At 47.1% G+C, this 19,856-nt stretch overlaps 1 protein-coding gene across 1 annotated transcript; it reads left to right on the plus strand.

Annotated features, from left to right (window-relative positions):
- The first annotated feature begins 2,216 nt into the window (after window positions 1–2,216).
- Window positions 2,217–13,308, plus strand: LOC119454146 (facilitated trehalose transporter Tret1-like). The gene is made up of 5 exons (XM_037716144.2): window positions 2,217–2,649; window positions 5,473–5,696; window positions 9,215–9,489; window positions 11,973–12,245; window positions 12,775–13,308. Exons 1-5 carry the CDS (start codon window positions 2,217–2,219, stop codon window positions 13,121–13,123), a joined length of 1,554 nt encoding a protein of 517 aa, XP_037572072.2. The 3' UTR covers window positions 13,124–13,308.
- Window positions 13,309–19,856: the final 6,548 nt, after the last annotated feature.

A 19,856-nucleotide genomic window follows, 5' to 3' on the forward strand; every position in this document is an offset into this window, starting at 1 on the left:
CGTTTTCTTGCCCATCCGAGACCAAGCAGGCACATTCACAGCACATGGTTACGAGTGCAGTTCCTTTTATTGCGATAGCAATTATATGGACACTCAAAAGCAGATTTCTGCCGTCGGCGTCGCCGTCGCCGTCGCCGTGATGTTCCGTATGTCGTCAATGGAGATGAAATCGTCGCCGCGTGCCGAACGCTGTATGTGCGAGTGAAAGGGCGCGAGGGGCGAGCGCTTTCCCGGGGAGTGAACGCACGGCGGAGAACAAACGCGCGTTCTGCGCCGTGCTCGCTTAAGGGCTGCAGAAGTAGGCGTCTCTTTCCTCCTTTACAATCACCATATACCATGACCTCACCCTAATCTACCCCCCGCCGCATAAATCTCTTCCCAGAAGTGACCAGGCTTTGTGGCGAAGACTTCAAACAGCCACAGTTACGACCCCTTTCCTTCTGTCGATTATTACACACGGGGAAACCTCTCCTCACTGCCACTTGTGTCCTAGCACCAGAGCTGACTTTGCCCACATCTTTCTAAATTGCTCGAACAAGCCCAAGCCCCCGTGGCGAGGGTCAGAACACCAGGAGCGATGGGAGGCTGCTCTGCGCAGCTCGCAACCGGACTTACAGCTTCGGACAGTGGGCTGGGCCAGAGGGGTCGCCGAAGCACAAATGTGCCCGGCCATCTAGAGCGGCCTGAGGGCCCATCGTCGTCCTGCTTCCCTTTCTCCCCTCCCCCTCCCCCCTCACATGATTCTGTCGTGAATCAATAAAGTTTACCCACCCACCCACCATATGTGTAGAGCAAACGCGCCTTCTTCCGACGCGCGAGAGGCCGTGGGGGAGGGGGGGGAGGGGGAGGGAAGGGAGGCGACGTTTAGCTGCGGCACCAAGTGCCTATTTATATAAACACGTTGTGAGGCGAGAAGGTGGTAAAGACTTCTGACGCTGCTCGACCAGTGTCCCGTTCTGATGTCGTCGAAAACCTCCGAGCCGCCCCCAGAGGCTCCGGCAACAGTCACCAACGCCGCACGCGTTTTGTGCGAACGCGGGCAAAACGCCGACTGCGTCGATTACAGTTCTGCGTGCTGCCGGTGCTGCTGCATGTCCAAGTTTATAGAGCTGATAAAGCTGCTATCATTACTCCGTATAGCTCTCTACAAATTTGCTATCGCAATTGATGCTTCGCCTTTCGGGTGAAACTGCGACAACTTTTTTAACATACTTACCGTGACACACACAAAAAAAAGCATCTAGTGTCGTGGTAAGCCTCCCGCGCATCTCACTTAAACCGCAGCTTTTCTTGCGAAGTTGTTATATAAGGCATTGCTACCGACCGCAAGCGCCATTAGAAGGCGCGTGCTTGGAGCCAGCTGAGAAAAGTGGATGAATATGGAATAAACGGTCAGGGACTGAGTAATGTCTCCAATGAGTATTATGCACGATATAACAGAATTCTTCCTTACTTCGGCTGCACGCTGGCAAGTATTGCCGAGTACTTGTCGCACAGAACATCCAAAAATGACGTCTGCGATGGTGCCGTTGAATCTCGGACTACCAGTGGAACAGCTTGATGCTTTCCATTCGGCTACATTTGAATCACAATCCAACGCATGCCAATCTCGGACCAACGTCAACTAGCTCCGAGACAATTGGCGTATGTGTCACGTCGCGTGCAATTGTCAGCTTTCCCTAGGTCAACCACGCAGGAACCTCACCGCTGTCGTTCGCAAAGTACTTCTCTGCATACACGTCTACTGCCAATCCAATTTTTCCCTCAACGAAGACCAAACGCCGCCTTCGTCTTTGCGGTATCAATGTGTCGACGCTTCGCAGTGTGCATTCGCACAAACTACCGCTTGCATTTCAGGCGTAATTTGTGAACAGTGTAGCGCACCAAATAAATTTAGGATAATATTAAAGTCGTGACCTTTGCGGTACATAAAGGAAACGTTACATGGAAGTACACGTTTTCTATGGAACGAACCCAAATAAACTTCTACGGACCGCGTGTAGTCGTGCGTTGGATCCTAACATTTTTTGTTAACAATATTGTTGTTATTACTCTAATTCTTGACCCCTGTCACATTAGTTGGGTCGTATAGTCAACCCCGTCTAGTGCCTTTTTTGACCATGGACCTCAGCATCCCAGGTGTTGGAATGCAGTCTGAATTTGAAAGTTCCGGACTTATTACGTACATGGTTGGCGTCACGTCCCTTTTCGCCGAAATGACTCTTCCCAGGACGCCGAGCGACCCTTCGATGGTTGCTTCCGCGCACGAGCAGCCGCAGCCGCAGCCGCAGCTGCAGCCGCAGTCGCAGCCGCAGTCGCAGCCGCCGCAGCAGCCGCAGCAGCAGAAGCCAGCGCCAGGCTCACCCGGCAATGCCGCCATGGAGGCACTACGTCGCTGGCGTCCCGCGGTCAAGGGGGCCACGCCCACAGTGGCCCCGGACGACCCGGCCGCCGGGGGCCGCCACGAGCGTGCCATGATGGTCGCCCTGCTGGTCAACATGTCGGCGGGCATGGCGCTGGGCTACGCCTCCGTGTCCATGCCCCGTATCGAGCTCGAGATCTGGTACAGCCTGCAGCGCAATGTGCCCCACAAGGAGTGGGTCGCCAACGTCTTGCTTCTCGGGGCTGCCGCTGGAGCGCTGCTCTCCGGTGAGCCCGCTGTAGACCCCGAGTATAACAAACCCACATAGACGAATTACTATCTATGTCGAACACGCAACACTTACTCACCGATAGTGAGTGTCGGATAACTCGCTCATGATGAACTGGACATTCTATACCGGGTGACCCAACTATCATGCAGCAAGATTTAAAAATATGTTAATGCAACGTAGGTGGGCAGAAGCAAGGTAATGCTGCTGGCGGTCGCTTGGAGATACTCAGAATATTTGTTTCATTCCACCTAATTACATATTTAGTTTTAATTATTCAACTTCTTAAATATTATAATTAGATGAAAAGTGTCAATGAGAAAATTGTAGAGCAACAGGAAAAACTCCCGAAACAGCTATGTTGCTCAATACTTGCTACATAATAGTGTTTTTCCGAGCCGCGCGATTTACCAATCGAGGCACTTTATGTAGTATGTATTGAGCAACAGAAAGCTGTATCGGGAGTTCATGGTGCTCTACAATTTTCTCATCGGCACTTTTCATCTAATACCCGGAAGAATACTCAGTACTCAATACCTCAGAAAAATTCTTCTTAAAACTGATCATTTATGGTAAAAGCTGATGCGCTTTCTCTGCCAAACATTGCCCTCATCATGACAGATTCGTAGTTTGGCTGCTAAATCGCCAATCTCTGTTCTGATCTAAGGGTCCAACCCATTCCATTTAACATCGACTGTAGGTTCGTATATCGCGCTTCTTTATTATCATAGAGTTTCCAACAAAAATACTAGAGAGAATTCTGGCGCTGAGAGTGTTCAATGACCACCGCAATGAATTTGTGCTTCTGGCTTCAAGCGATATTATGACGTTCTTTATTACGCCTAATTATATTTGTAAATTTCAAAATAGCTATATTTTTCTAAACAGCAAGGCAATCAGTCTGTGCGAACATGCGCTATCATTGTGAATTGTTAAATTTATAACGCAATGTTTAGCTGAAAGTTATCAATTTGCAAAGTCACAAAGCCGCTTGAAGCCAGAAGGAGTAAGTTCTGGCAAATTTATTTACTGCGAATTATTCCATGCTGGCATAACTACCATACTTGCAGCTTCAGTAGACAAAAGCTCCAGGGCTCCCACTAGTAAATTTTCTAGGACACCCTATGTTGAAAACCAAATATGTCAGTCTTACTATGAACGTCGACTTGTTAAGCCAGAAAAATGCAAAACTAAAGGGTAGGCGGCGACGCCATCCTAAGATTAACCTAGAAGCCACTCGTGACGTCGTAGATTTTGATAGGAGTTGCTGGGGGCCACTTTAGTCTTTATGAATAACGATAGCATTGCATTCGAAATGAATGCAAGCATTCAACGTGGCAACCTCTGCGAAACTTTTTCTTTGCAGAATTAGCGAAAACACTAAAATTTTCGGAAATACTTTCAAGTGACAATCACGTCGTTTAACCGCACCTGAAGCCGAGCCCGAAGCTCTGGGAGCAGCTGAACGTTTGGCTCGGGCAGGATTTCTCTGTCGCCAATCCGGAAGTACTATTTGTTGTTTCAAACCAAATTGAAGCGCGGTACAAACCAGTCGAACATACGATTACACTTTCCTGCTATTCATTGGATTTCGAGGGTTTGACAAATTGCTTTAACGCCCGCCATCCGGTTAACTGGGGTGATAGTTATGGTGATGATGATAATTTTACTGGCTCCACTTTGAAACCGGGAGTGGCAGTCACCTAGCCTGCTTGAGCTAATCGAGTTTTACTATTTGTATAGCAGCGTAGCATTTCGGCTATTTCTACTTTGGCTTGGTCAATTACCTACGCATGTTACGAACTTGGCCCCACCTGTTCCCGTTTTTTTTTCACCTGCAATCTAAGCATGCCCCCTTTGCTTATCTCGACCGCTGACCAGTTAGCCTTCCCGCTGCATTAAGCTCTAGCAATTCAGCAAGTTTGACGTTCGCTACAGTTCTGGCTGGGCGTATATTTGCGCATTCTATTACAATGTGCTGAGTGAATCTTCGGATATTGCTGCAGCAGCAGCAGACATATGCTTCATTCTGTGGCGAACATTTGCTCTCGATTGTCTTTAGTGCGATAGCAAGTATTTTGGACTCTCCAAGCGCACTTTTGCCGTCGTCGTCGCCGTGAGGTGCCACACAAAGTGCTATGGCGATAAAGCCGTTGTCGCGCGCCGTACGCTGTGTGTGCGAGTGAAAGCTTGCGAGGGTGATCCGGCAGCCGCAGCTTAATCTCATTCACGCGAGAAAAGAAGGCGGCCGGAAGCGCGCAGTCTTCGCACGCGAGACACTAGGAGGAGGCGGCGGAGATGGTAGGGGTGCGTTGTGCTTTTGCGGCTGCTGCTCACAGAGCTGCCGTGCGGGTGCCTCATCTTCAAAGCGATCTGCAATGGGGACAAAAAGTATGCGCCGAGTGCCGGTAGCGTCGTACGCGCTGTGCTTTCGACATTTAGTTCGCGTTGAAGCCAGAGCCAGCGTGAAAGTCAATGTGCTCGCTGCCGCTGGCGCGCTTTCTCACTCCAGCGTTTTGACGAGTTTCTGTGGTCATCGAGTGAGATGTGTTCATGTTTACCCGTGCGCGCGTGACACCGTGCTTGTTTATTTAGTTAGTAAGCGAATATTTACAACTTTATACGGCCGATAAAACTACTATCCTTACTTCGTATAGCTGTCTACTAATTTGCTATCCCAATCGATTCTTCGCCTTTAGGGCGAAACTGCGACTTTTTGTTTTTAGGCGGCAAGCCGGCGCCTCAAAAAGCAAGGCTTCAACGATTCAGTGTGTAATAACGCACGTTCTCTTCCGTGATTCCTTGCTTCACACAAACCCAGGGCTTCTGCTCCACCTACTGGGGCCCAGAAGAACGCTGCTGCTGTCCGCCTTCGGCCTAATCAACGCCTGGATATGCGTCGTCGTGTCCAACAGCTTTACCATGCTGATGATCGGCCGCGTAACGTGCGGCATCTGGCTCGGCGTCTCCACCAACTCCGTGAGCCTCTACGTCTGCGACGTGGCTCCCCCGGCAAAGAGGACCTTCTATGGCGCGCTCACCGAGGTGCGGACACGTATTTTACAGCATCACCTTCCTAAAATGAGGGTGTAAATTAAGTGTGGCTGTGATTCCAGTTGTCGATTAATTTGGCCTCATTCTGCGATCTGCTGTACTTGTCGACAACTTTCCGGGGCAATGGCGGGAAAGCTACGGGAGTGGAGCTTCTGCACGCGTGTTACGGCGCCAAGTAGTCCGGCAGACTTTGACAGCGCTTTCTGCCATACTGAATCAGCGTAGCTTGGTATTGGCGACGGTTTCGCATTTGCCGAAAGGCGGAAGGGAAAGATCAGAGAATGAGGGAAACATAAGACTGCGTGCTTATTTCATAATATGAGCTGTTGTAGATTTGACGTTTGCTCTCTGTTCCCCAGCCACGTCTCCAGCTTAAGCTCACACGAATAAAAGTGTCCCACTATGTTCAGGCATACTTTTTCTTGTGCCTGAGTCGGTTCCGTAGCTTCCCCTTCATTGCCAAAAAAAGGTGTTCGTGCGTATGGCCTTCTGGCTAGCAGATGAAATAGACCTGTCCGGATAAGTATTGGTCTTGGGTTCGATCCATGAACCAGGACGAACCGTTTCCTTTGTGGCTTCGTGCTACTGTGCTGCGGTTGATGATTTATCGCTCACACCTTAAAAACATCGGTGCGGGAATAATGTAATTTCGAATACAAATATAACAGGGTATTTCCTATCTGATTCTGATTCTTATACTAGAAGTATCTGAATGCTTGTTTCACCGGGAATACGAGGGGTATAACAAGATTTATTGGAGTCTCGAGGCTCTATTCTCGACACGCGTGGTGGCTGCACGGCTGCCATTATCCGCCATATTGACTCTCTCATTGGCTGTCGAGAGGTCGCGTGTTTTGAAATTTGTGCCGGGAAACGGAGGTTTTGCAAAATGCAATTTCGCGTTTTCATCAGAATGACGAAACGTGACAGTGGAGCTGCAAATTTTATCGACTAATACTTTTTGTGGTCCTTGGCACCTATATTGCGACTTTAGCGCTTTAAAAAGAATGTGGATGGTAGCGTGCAGAAATCCGTGCAATGCATCTGCAATTTCGCGAATATGTGGTGGCGTTCCAAGATAGCCGGCATGTCAGCTTGTTGATTGGCGGAAAGAATATCCCGTGAAGAGCGTCACAAGAAGGGCCGTTTCGTAAACGTCAATTTGACATTGGGTGAAGTTGCGTTGGGCCGCCATTGCAGAGATTTTCCGCCATAATTTCTGGTGCTACGAGCCGGGCGAATTATGGTAATGAGCGGCCATATGCAATGGCAGTCGAGAGGCATGCGTATCGCCGCATTTTTGCTGTCATTTGGGGCCATGAAAATCTTTTGCTCACAATTCGCGTGCTCATAGCGTTTGCATCGCTCTCGGGTGGTGTTGGCATTTGTGTTTTGAACCATCATTATTATTAAAAACACGGTTATTTAATATAATATTGGTTGAAACTAACAAACTTTCTGCAAATTTTTGCACTTTTCACTATACTGCGTTTGTATAGTAATCAATATCAATGACTTTTCGCGTCATCAAAGGCTATGATAACGGCGACTTTTTAATTTATAAAGAAATGTACGCAAGGCGGCGCCTCTCGCGGTGCGAGTAAGCAGCGGAGTGAGCAAGAGATGGCAATGCCGGCGCCTACGTCGCGCAAGCGGATGCCTGTGGCGCGCGCAACGTTATCGATGATATTCGGCCACTTCTCAGCGTCACTTGCGTTTCACGCGATAGCGATAACGCGGCCTATAGAGCGCGCGATAATCATCACTGGTAGGTCGCGTATGTTGTCTCAAGGTAGAAATCAAGCGCGTGGGTGCAAATATACGATGACTCATTCTGTTTCCCGAGGACACGCATCCTAGCTAATAAAGCAGACGACAGCTTGTGCGCATGCAGACGACGGAAGCGAGAAACGATTGTGATGGAATAATCGTACGCTTTGAACTAGCTGCTTTATTTTTACTGAGGAGGAAAACTGTTTTGCTTTATCAAGAATGCTAGGTTCAATGCCTACATTACAGTTTCTTAGGCGAAACGTCAAATTTGCGTCTCGTTACGAAAGCAAATCGGGGCCATCAGCGCAATTTTGTAAGCGTCGCGCCCACGTCACGCCTCGAAGAAAATGGCGGAATGTCCAGAATAGAGGCTTCGGAGGAGAATCAATGATGCAAGTTGTGACCGTATAAATGATTCTCATTCAGGAGATCTACGGTTGTTGCGCACATACACCAGCTTTTGATCGAACGCACGGGACAGATAACTTCTGGTGAATGATTTCCATTTGACAATAATTTCCATTAAACTTTGGGAAATCTACAAATTGGTTGCCTCGACTTAGGCTAAGTGGCGTGGAAGAATTCCGAAGTAAAAATCGGGCACAGCGCGGATCAAGTTTAATGTTGCGCGCTAGTTCTGAGACATCTATCATTTCATCGATAAAAGAAACCGATTGAGCGAATGAACGTTTTTGTTTAACAGTAAGCGAAGAAGAGAAGAACGGGAGAATGTTTGAAAGAATTCCGCGGAGGAACTCAGCCCAGCCTTCCAAAGGAATGTTGGGCCAGAGAACCCAGGCAAGGCTTGATATTTCTCAACTGCTTGATTCCGGCGGTAGTCGAACATTGTTCGAGGAACTCAACGTCGTCGACGCCGAAGGCACACTTTGTGGAACTGAGAACCAGCTACCAGCAGGTCGTCCTGGTAAACAAAAACGAAACGAAGTACACGATTGACCTCGTTGCTATATAAACCTATCGCGTCCGAGCAGCGTTTCTTGTACGAGGAACTCAATGTTGTCGACACCGAAGGCATACTTTGTGGCATTGACGAGAACCAGCCAAAAGCAGGACGTCCAGGTAGGCAAAGACGAAACGGAGTCTACGATTCACCTCGTTGCTAAACCTCTGGCGTCTGAGCAGCGTTTCTTAACCCGTATGATCGACATGCAGACGTTCTAGAAAATTCCAAATAGTATCATAATAGCCGTCATAGAGATGTCTGCCACTGGAATGAGATCTAGTGGTAGGCCTTGACTAATTATATTTTGCTAAATAACGTTGTTCTATCTAAGGTGGGTGCGAAAAAATGGATATGAAAGAGCGGATTACGATCGGGGGAAATGGAGCCTCCATTGTTCAGTAGTTGCCGCAGGGGCGCCAATCCCCAGGGTCACGCTTTGGTACCAGGTGGAGAACGTAGAATTAAATCAAATTAACAAAGAAAGTTGCTCCCTATAAATCTTAGGAAGACTTGAGTAGACAAGCTTGCTGTTCGACGTGCACCATCTTTTAGGGGCCCCATCGTCTACACCATCGTCTACACCGACGGTCCCTTGAAGGCCTGCTGCCTCTGGGAGGCCAACGCTTGGCACTACCACAAAATTCACCTATTTTTTTCCATACGCCATTTCAATACTTCATCTTCTCTGTTTTAAACCAACAAGTCCGCATATCTCTCATATACCACACATAAAGGTGCATTGAGTCATTTGGCCCATTTACACCGCCTACAGGTGGCCGTGAGCTTGGGCATGCTAGCGGCCTACGTGCTGGGTGGTCTCGCGTGGCAGATGTCGGCGATCGTGTTCACGCTGGCGCCGGTGCCAGTTTTCCTGCTGCACAACTACGTCATCGAGAGCCCGCGCTGGTTTGTGACCAAAGGCCGCTACCGTGACTCAAACACGGCCATGGTGCGGCTTTACGGTGACGACGTGCCCACAGACTTCAGGTTCAGCAGGACAGGAGAGGATTCAAACATCTCTACAGTTGGCCGACAAAAGGTGGCCAGGTAGGTATCGATCTAACGTCGCGATTGACTGTGCTGCTGCAACTAGAAATAACGTAGCGGAGCTGATAAAGCGCCATAAGGCACCAAAGTGAACATTTCGGTTAGTTGGTGCTGAACTACCAAAGTTACCTTGCGCAATAGACATTGTCCAACAAGAATTGACACTCAATGCGCTGAACTAAAAACTGAAACGTTATTTTCACGCGCATGTATAAACACGCTCCACATCAGAATAAATAATAGGGACAACAGAGAGAAAACAGAAAAAGCAATTTGCAGATGCATACCGCCACACGTGCCAGTTATACTGCATGCCATAGGAATTTGTGCTCCGTACTTGACAAGGGAACTCTATAGCATAAAGACAAGTTCGTACATAGAGAGCACAGGAATGTATGCGTTTATTTGGTGTCTCTTATTATCCATATTTACTGCACGTGTCTCGTGGCAAGTACCGGGAATTAAAGAAAAAGTTGCATCTGGTATAATTTGTATATCGTATCATTCTTGCGTAATGCATTCTTCATGTTCATAGTACACCTCATTAGTCATTGCCACAATCTTATTACATGTAGATTTTAAGCACTTTACAGCGATTATTTTTAGGCCCCTTTACAGCCACGTCTTATCAACGTTTTAGAATTCATTGCTCCACTGCAAACTTACTAACACTGGCATGGCGCTCTTTGGCCATGCCTGGCCCTTGCGCCACATACATTCATTCTTTCATTCATTCAACAAAAACTTGCATTCGACGGGGGCATCTAAAATGATAAACAAAAGGGTTCGCCGCTACTCGAGTTATGTCTGTGCTGCCAAATCATCTCGTATGTTAGACAAATTTGTGAACGAAGACGTTTGACAAGGGAACTGACCACAAACAGCTACTCCAAGAGAAAAAAAAGCCTGATAAAATAGACCACGTACATTTAGAAACATTTTGTAGGTAGAAGGGGCGGCGGCACTGTCGGACTGGAACTTAAGTATTACATCTCAATTCTTGTAGCCATGTTGGCAGCACTGGGCCCATGTTCGGACCTTGGCACCTCTTCTGTTGCGTAGTAGTTTCATCCATTCATTCATTTATTCGTTCATTTTATTTTCCTTCTTCACAAAGAAGGAGACGGGACTAAAGTGCCTAAACTAATCGACACAGTTGCGGGGGCCCCACCCCTGTGACTCTCTGGCTGGGTCGTTCAAGTGGACATTAATGTTTTCGCATTCAAAACTCATATGAAGTGCTTAGGTGCTCTCGGATTTTTAAAATTACCTGATTTCCTTTGATTAGGTCATCCAGTATGTACCACCGCTGTGTGCCCATCCTTGACGAATGCTCTAGAATGGGTACGTGCCACTGTGACACAAATGCCGAGTCATTAAATGTCACTTCTTTCTGCATAAAAATGCTACCTCCATTCTTCTCCGTTCAGCGTCGTACATCGCATTCGTCCTCGTGACTTCACTTCGTATATGTTTACACATTGTGCATCCAACTGCTTTGCTTTTTCACTGCGATAACAATTATATGGACACTCCAGGCGCATTTTTGCCGTCGCCGTGATGTTTCGTATAAAGTCCACGGGCGATAACACCGTCGCCGCGCGCCGTATGCTGTATGTGCGAGTGAGTGCATGCGAGGGGAGCCGACGATCGCGGCTCAATCTCGCGCGCGCAAGGGAGGAAAGCGTGAAGGAAGCGCGCCGTCTTCAGTCGCTCGAGGCGCCGGGGGGAAGGGAGAGAGAATGGGACGGCGTTGTACTCCCGCAGCAACTGCGCAGTCCCGCGTCCGCGCGCGCCATGGAAACCGATCTGCGTTGAGGGCAGTGTCTAAGCGCTTCGACTGCTTCAACATTTGTGCGTGCTGCGTTCTCGCCGCTCAGTTTGCTTTGAAACGATAGACAGCACGAAGGTCACTTCGCTCGCTGCAGCTGCCACGCTTTCTCACGCGAGCGTTTTGACAGCGAGTGCCCGCGCTCATCGAGTGTGATGTGTTCATGTCGGGCTGTGCGTGCTGACACCATGCTTGTTAGTTTAGTTAGTAAGCCACTGTTCGCAAGTTTATGCGGCTGATAAAATTAGTATCCTTACTTAGTATAGATGTCTAATAATTTGCTGTTTGCAATCCATGCTTCGAATTTCGGTCGAAACAACGACTTTTTATATCAGCATATCTTTTGAGCCGCATGGGGCATGAGCATAAAAATTGCATCCACTTAAAGTTATCGCCATTGTGATGGATAAATATAAATATTGCACGAGGTTTCACGGTGCATAGCATAAATCTGAACACAATTGTACGTATCGCCATTAGTTGCACCCCAACATGTGCCTTGGATCTCTATAAATATTTTTTAGATACGGTGTAACTACATGTTATGGCCATCCCTTGCCCATTTAGATCGAATCTAGCCCATACCATCCCAGCGCATATGCAAGAAGGGCAACTGTCTACTACCGTCCACGCGTATACTTACCCTTCGCAGGATGCTGTCGGTGTGCCTTCTGCTGAACCTGCTGCAGAGCCTGTCGTGCGCGCAGCTCGTGCTGCTGCACGCCGTGCAGGTGGTGGGCCCCCTGGTGGACGTGATGGCACCGCAGGAGGCAGCCTGCCTGGTGCTCGCCACGCACGTCAGCTGCGCGACCCTGTTCGCCGCCCTGACCCGCTTCATAGGCCGCCGCCAGCTGCTCATCGTCTCGGCAGTACTTGTCGCCGGCGTCCTGTCCACCATGCGTCCGTTCGATTACGTCGTCTTCAGGTTAGCCCGCTCGTGGCAAGCCCCCGACGAGCCCGAAATGCCTACTGCTGAATTGCTGTACCTTTGTGAAATGTCTTACGAGAGCGTTACCCTGGCGTCAAATTGCCACATTTCAAACAAGGGGAATGCTCTCTTTCCTATGATAATTTTCTCATTGGCTAAAAAAACAAACAAGAAAGACGATGCAGCCCTTAATAGGTCAACAAAAAAATGTGCATATAATACTAACTCTTTCATAGAAGGGTGTATCTGGAGAAAATCCGTCGTAATCCTAGGGTTCAAGACACAGCGGAGCCTGAAAGAGCTCACGGTGGGAACTTGAATAAGAAGGATAAATAAGCTGAGGAGAGAATCGGGCACGAGCTGATTCGCTGACTCACTTGTATACATTTTCTTTGAAAGTAATGTGCCCCTGCTTTCTGTATCTGCCCCTTCAGCCTAAGTTCACTTCAACAAACTAAGTGCACTTCAGCCAACAATTTCCTTCAGTGCGCGTTTCTTGGTAAAACGCACCCACTCGCATGTGCAGCCGGTGGTCGCCCAGCCCGGCCACCGCAACCAGGTGGGACGCCTTGTGCTCCGTCTGCCTGCTGGTGCTGACCTACTCGATAGGCCTGTGTCACGTGCCTCCACTGGTGATCAGCGAGCTGCTGCCCTTGAAGGGGTGGCGCTACCTGAGCGCCTCGTTCGTCTGGGTCTGGCGCTGGCTGGTCGCCTTCGTGATGGTCCACTTCGACCAGGAGCTGCTCGGGGCCGGCGATTTCAAGAGCCTGTCGCTGGCGTTCGGCCTGGCGTTGTTGCTGGTTGCCGCAGCCGCTGTTCCCTTCGTGCCGGAGACCGAAGGCCGCACGCTGGCCGATATCCACCGCGACGAGTGACGATTTCGAGCACGTGCGGCGCATATTCATCGCCTGTCGAAAGATTTGTCGTGCTTCGTGGTTGCTAGCCGAACTTCATGAGCAGCGCCTTGCGGATAGAAAACCGTTTCAGAGTTTTTTTTATCTTTCGCGTAATTTGCGTTTATTTACTATGCTGTGCATTGAAACCATGTGCTTTTTTTATCTTTTTTTCGTCCGCATGTCAGAACAATGTAGTGCTCTGTCAGGCTTCGACTATAGGTGCTCTACTTTTAGAAATGGCCACTGCAACGCGTATATACTGCGTTCGCCCTTTTATCGCATGCATCCGAACTGACCCCTCTATTTAAGCGGGTGAGGCCAAAAAACGAGCATTTGCTTGGTGTACCGGGGCTATAGCTCAAACTTTTTATTCCAAACGAATTTCGCAAGTGACCGTATGTACGATGCGAGTTGGGACGAGTTTTCGAATAACTTTGTGCTTCCGTTCCGCTGCTCACTTCAGGGTAAATGGGGCCTCATTAAAGGAAGGAGGTACCAAAGTGCATGTAAAAGCGAAACTTGTGTGAAAGTTTTATAGACAGGATTCTTCATGACACTGAGTAGACATGATAGTACATATAATCGTGCGCGTCGGCTTACTTGCCCTGCCAAGCCTACAATTGTGCAAGCATGGTGCATTTCTCGGCTTGTTATTTCGGGCCAAGGAACACGTTTTCCGAAGCCAGTGTTTGCTCACGGTGTTTCGGTCCCAGCGTATTGTGTTTTTCTGCTCAATGTCTGTCGCGTTTTAGTGCTCGTGCTTACAACAATCTTTCAATATTACCTTCTTGAAACACCTCCGCAGAAAATATAGGCACAGGTGGAGTTTTCTTCCGGGTCGACCTTCCCCTTGCCTTTGAACAGCGCAGATAAATTGTATCTGCCTTCACCATTCTTAAAGATCTGGCCAGCTGGGGTACTCCTCGAGCCTCGGTCATCGTTTTTCACTGGGAAAAGTATTCGCCAAAGACGCTCTTGAATAGCGCATGGGTGAGTAGGTAGACGTTGATCAAAAAACCGGAAGACCTGCAGTATCTCCGCAGAAGCTGTGCAGTTGTACTTAAGGACTCAAGAACTTGCATAGCTTTGAAGTACCAACATGACCGCCTCTACACAAATATACCTTGATCTCTGGCATTTACAGTCGGTCCATCCGCTGGGCGAGAAAGAACAGCACGCAACGTACACGTATGTCACGCGCGGCAGTATGCACGTGACTTAGTGTCGAAGTAGGGACGGGGTAATAAAATTGTCATAGCCTTTACTGCACGGCTATTTTTCTCAGTTGGTGTAGCTTTAAATCGTGGCCCTACTTACGGAGGGGCGGGGGGGGGGGGCATTGCAAAGCTTAGGGACAATTCTGATAGGGCATTCAAACTTTTTCAGTTTGTATGCGTGTAATGTTTGGCGCAAACTAAGTGCATAAAAACAAATGGACTGCTAATGTCACTCTCGCTCTTTATTTTTAACTTCTAATTGCCAAAATTTAGCGCAGCTATCTTCCTTGTGGATCATGTCGCGTAAATAGGAGCTTAATTAAAAAGGTTGGCGTAGCTTGCATATCGCGATAATCGCGTGCGATTGTTGCCTAATAAAGCATCGGGCTGCTGTACTTGGGAGCTGAGGTCCAATCCCAGCAGCGGACAAGTAAGTCGATTTTTGTTTTGAGTTGGGTGCGAGCTTACAAGTACGGCAAGACAGCAGCAGAAGCACCCATCCTCTCAACCAGCAGTCGCGGTCAGGAAAATACGGGAGGATTCGCAAAGAAAGGTTAGGTTTGAGAACCGAACTCCCGATTTTCTAAAGCGGTATATCGCAAGACTGTGCATTGCCAAGAAGAAGAAGAAGAAGAACGTAAACTTTATTATCAAATCGATAAGATTTGAGTCCGGCGTATTTTTAGTGGGTCTGAGCACCCGCCGCGGACGCGGTTCCGAGACCTTGTCTCGAAGCGGCTTCCTCGGCTCGCTGGACGGCCCAGAGCTGTACTGTCAGGTTCGAGCTGAGCAGTGCGGTCTTCCAACGCGAGCGGAGGCTGGCGGTGGAATCGCAAAGGTGCATTGCCAGAAAAGCTGGTTTATTTAACTAAGATGTCTCCACTATGTATTAAGCTATACGGTATGTCCTTATAACTAGCGGTTAATGTAGGTGAATATGACGCCCTTGTGATAAGATGGGAGCGAGGCATTAAACTTATCGAAAGTTCCTTTAAATTCTGCTAGAACATTTATGGGCTAATTACGACGCCTAACCGGTCCCTAAAATGTCGATAATACTGCGAAATGGTGATTTTGTTGTTAGGTGAACTAAAAATCCGGCTGAGCCCATCTCGCAATGACTGTCGACGTTGATGCATTGCAGCAATGTTGTGGCAGCAATGGGGAAACACGTCTATAATGAGACGTGTATGGAACTGGGCTCTTCTCTCGCACTTTGTTGATGATGATATTGATGCCAAGCCAGAACATGTCATGCATGCGTGCATGTAGTGTCATACATGTCATGTGGAGCCATGTCATTCATGGCATATAAGCATGCATATCGTGTCATGCACTATCCTGATATATATCTAAAGAAACGACCACGACGGCATCACGACGGCGTGCCATACATGTAATGACATGCACGTCATGCCATTCACGTCATGTCATGCATATCCTGATAAATATCCAGTTAAAGAAACGGCGACAATGTCATCACGATGGCTTAAGAGGCTAGATATATGGATAGACAGACTCAAAGTTCCCAATTTAGGCAAGGTAGGCTAATCTCATTAAACATTTGTTGACGTGAACAAGTTGTAGGTACAAACGAGAGCTCTCTGGCTCCAATTCCGCAGGTCCAGCAGAAGGTAGTTCAATCGGCATCGATATATCTTTCCGAGCCATTGCTTCAAGCCAGCCTCGCGAGCCCGTAATCGCACGTATGGCAACGCTCACCGACGCGCACACGGGCCTTAGACTGTCCGCGCGAACAAGGACAGTGCACAGATAAATCACCGTTGGACTCTGTCAACAAAGTGATGCTGCGACAAATAATGAACGCCCTGCAGCTGCTACTGTCTGGTTTAAGTACGCCCAGTGGCGCTAACAGCTGCAAAAAGTATGCAAGCTATAGACAGTATAAACAGTCTTCTAGCTACACTGCAGTAACCTTTATACCTAGAGATGACTGTGTTCTTCTGTGAAGTGTGCACGTACGCGATGCAGAGAAAGAGTATGCTGTGCAGCCCTCATCATCGTCTTCACCGTACCACCAACCTCCTTCCCCTTCACATCATATCCCAGTTATTCCCCCAAACCCCTTCCCCAGCGTAGAATGCTAGAGGGACTATACTCAGGCGGATCTGTCCACCTTTCTGCCACTAAAAAGTCTCTCTCTCTCCTAATATCACCGAACGTTCTCTTAAGCTACGTATGTCCCTTCTCAAGAAAGGTACACCACACGAAAACAAAACAAGTGGACATGCAAAGGACGCTAGCAAATGGTCAAAAGAGGAGCGCACCGGTAATTCGAGTTGAAAAGTCGTGGTCCCTCAGCAGTTTGTATGCCAGACAAATTTGTTAGATGAGGTCTAGGTCTTCCCTAACCGTGAAAATATATGCGAAGGCAGCGGACTTTAAACTTTTGTACTTATACTTTGTTTTACGGAAATAGCGGGAGACGCCTGGTATTTTTCACATTCAAGGGGCGCTAGAGAGCAACGAAGTAAATGAACTAAGCGGACCCTTGTGCTTGGAGTTCAAGAAAAGGAAGAATCCCTGATCCGTACGATTCCTTGCTGATGCACCAGTGTGTGCTGCGCAATTTCACTCACGGATATCGGCCACGTAGCTGTGCAGAATTGACTAGTAAAAGCTGATATCACATTATTCATCATTTTTCGAAACCATGCGCTCGAGTTCGTCCAGACAAATGGGAGCCTTTTGTGTTCGTACTCATCGAAGTTTCCAACGAAAGCTGCAAACTTCTTGCCTTCTTCTTGGAAATGAATTTGTCAATGACCCTTGCGGTAATAAATTCTCGAAAACCACTCGTATACCCCAGTTCCATTGGTTATGTCATTGATCCATGGTTAGGAAATGGAAACTAGTCTGTCTGTCGGGTTATGAATCAGCATGCCCTCTGCACAACCTGAAAGTACCGTCCTCTTAATGACTCAATTGCTTAAGGTGATGCAAAAGGCGATGCCGAGGGCTTGAGTATAGTAGCATTTAGCATTTATTGCAGCTAGTTTTTGTTTTGAGCCATACTTGCTTCTCGTGAGCTAGTGGATAGGCGTTCTTGCGTTGCGTAGTTATGTCTCGCAGCTTGAATGAATTTCCATGGAAAGACGTCGCCCGGGGTAGGCACCAACACAGATGACGTCAAGGTACGCTCCTCGGAGAATCAGATAAACAACTGAACTGAGACGCATAAAGCCATTCCTTCATTTTATTGAAGAAGTTCATCATTCTTGTGTTCTCCTCCTGCGGTAGGCAGGCTACTTCGTCTCGGAAGCACTCCACATTATACAGGGTGTCCCACGTACCTTGCACCAAACATTAAAAATATGGACATGTCACGTAGCTGGATAAAACCAAGGTAATGCTGCTTGCCATCGCTTGGAGACACTCAGAATATTTTTTGCATTCCGCGAAATTACATAATTAGTCCAAATTATTAATCAACTTCTCAAGTTAATAATAATATTAAACGGGTCAATGAGAAAATTGTAGATCAACATGAAAAACCCCCGACACAGCTTTCTGTTTGCTCAATACGTGCTACATAAAAGTGTTTTTCCGAGCGTGAAAGAAACAAGCTAATACATGCAATAATGCGCGCGATAGCCGCTCGAGGCAATTTGCTAAACATTACCTCGCTAAAAGCAATACTAAAAAACGCGAACGCAAGAGCTACAGATAATCGAGAGACTTCCCAATGGTCACTGTCAGGAAATGTGTATTTCCAGATAGTGACTATTGAATTTAACTGTTAATTTGTGTTCACGCATGCTCTGGTGGATCTAGTACTACGTGACTCTGTCAGATAATGAGTGTTGTAAATTTTGTTATCTGCTTGCTGTTATTCTAACGTGTATTTTTATCACATATTTATATTAACCTTTGAGTTGTGAGAGTGCGCAGATGCTGTCGTTTGCCTTTTCTTTCTCTCGTTCTTATCTCCCTACTTCAAATTTGGTGACAGATAGAATCTAACAGATACAGCATGCTGTCCACATGAAACCTACCTGACTTCAAAATGAAATAAAAGTACTATCATACATAGAAACCTGCGGTTTGCGGCATCATGTAAACCAATTGAAAAAAAGTTGTTTGTTGACTTTTTTGTAAAGGATTTTGTTTCAGATGCTGAATAAATACCAAAAATGACAACACCTCAAGAGACAGCCAAATGCGTGACGAGGTATTTTATTGAAATCAGGGAGATTTGATGTGGACACCTTATATAATTGCAGATTCGATCCGAACGAAAGGAGGCGAGTATTTTTCACACGGTGGCCTGTTCGTCCATTCATTGAAAGGCTAGAGAACGCCCTGAACAGTGAAGTGGCAAATATAGCCATGACCTTTCACGACAATGACCTCGCCTTTCCGAATAACATTTGGCTCTCGCCATTATGTTGCTCGTCGTTTGACTATACCATGATGAACTTCGAAACATTTAATGACTTCACATTCATCGATACGAGTTGGAGGTGAATTGGAGCTCTCAAGCACTTTTGGAACGCTCCCTGAAAAATGGCGAGTAGTTAGTATAGAATGTTCCCAGCCACGTCTACGTGTGTAGTACAGTGAAGATGCACTGCTTGTCAAACGACGCCGAATTGACTAGGACTAAACTTAAAAAAGATGATCTCGCCTAAAACAAAAGTTAGTCCGAAAATAACATTCTGAAAGAAATTTTGATCTGTCGATGCATGCTTTATTTCACAAACTGTTGGATTTTCACGGATACCACTTGAATACGGTATTTACCGCTAAAGACGCAACGAAAATACAATTTCGCAATTTTGTCGCTCTTGTCAAGAAGGTTCCGATATAAAATAGTGTCCAAATAAACGCTGTATGGTGTGCTCTGCTGGCAATATTTTCATTCGTTATCGAACGCAAAGAAACATCAACGGCAAGTGCATTTGGGGCAATACTCTGAGGTTTCTCAAGAGTGTAGTGGTTAGAGCATTCATTTGTCCCACCGTAAACCATTACGGCGGTTCACAATCTGACTAATTTATTGAGATAAAATTTCTTTGTTTGAGGTTTCTTTTGTTGCAATATTTTCTTGTATATAATGTGTTGCTAAAAGGGTAGAATTTACATGGCGCTCAGGAAGGCAATACATTTTTTTTGCACAGTAGTTATATTGGAAATATATTTCGTTACAGAAAGTAAATGCTTGCTATTAGCAAAACAGAAATCAGAATGATTTGAGCTTCCTGCTGACGCATTTGTTTCGACATGGTCCACCACTTCATGTGTATTGCACACTCATTCTAAAAGCAGATAGATGGTGCATGATTCTAAAGAAAATAATGGTCTAAAACATGACCGATTTGAAATGGGTTACAATAATTTGTTTAAAATGCGTTCAAGGTCAAAGACAATAAAAAGGGGAGCCATTACACGGAATAGTTGAAACAAAGTGCGTTATAAATGTGCAGCAAGATCTTGCCACACATCAAGGAGAGAAACATCACAATATAGAAAAG

Source organism: Dermacentor silvarum, chromosome 5 (assembly GCF_013339745.2).
Source record: "Dermacentor silvarum isolate Dsil-2018 chromosome 5, BIME_Dsil_1.4, whole genome shotgun sequence".
Classification (NCBI taxonomy): Eukaryota; Metazoa; Arthropoda; class Arachnida; order Ixodida; family Ixodidae; genus Dermacentor; species Dermacentor silvarum.

Excerpts from the sequence above, each read along its gene's own strand:
- LOC119454146 (XM_037716144.2), top strand. The coding sequence starts at position 2,217 with ATGACTCTTCCCAGGACGCCGAGCGACCCTTCGATGGTTGCTTCCGCG. Across the intron at positions 2,650-5,472 it reads CGCTGGAGCGCTGCTCTCCG|GGCTTCTGCTCCACCTACTG; the intron begins GTGAGCCCGCTG and ends ACACAAACCCAG. Across the intron at positions 9,490-11,972 it reads GGCCGACAAAAGGTGGCCAG|GATGCTGTCGGTGTGCCTTC; the intron begins GTAGGTATCGAT and ends TACCCTTCGCAG.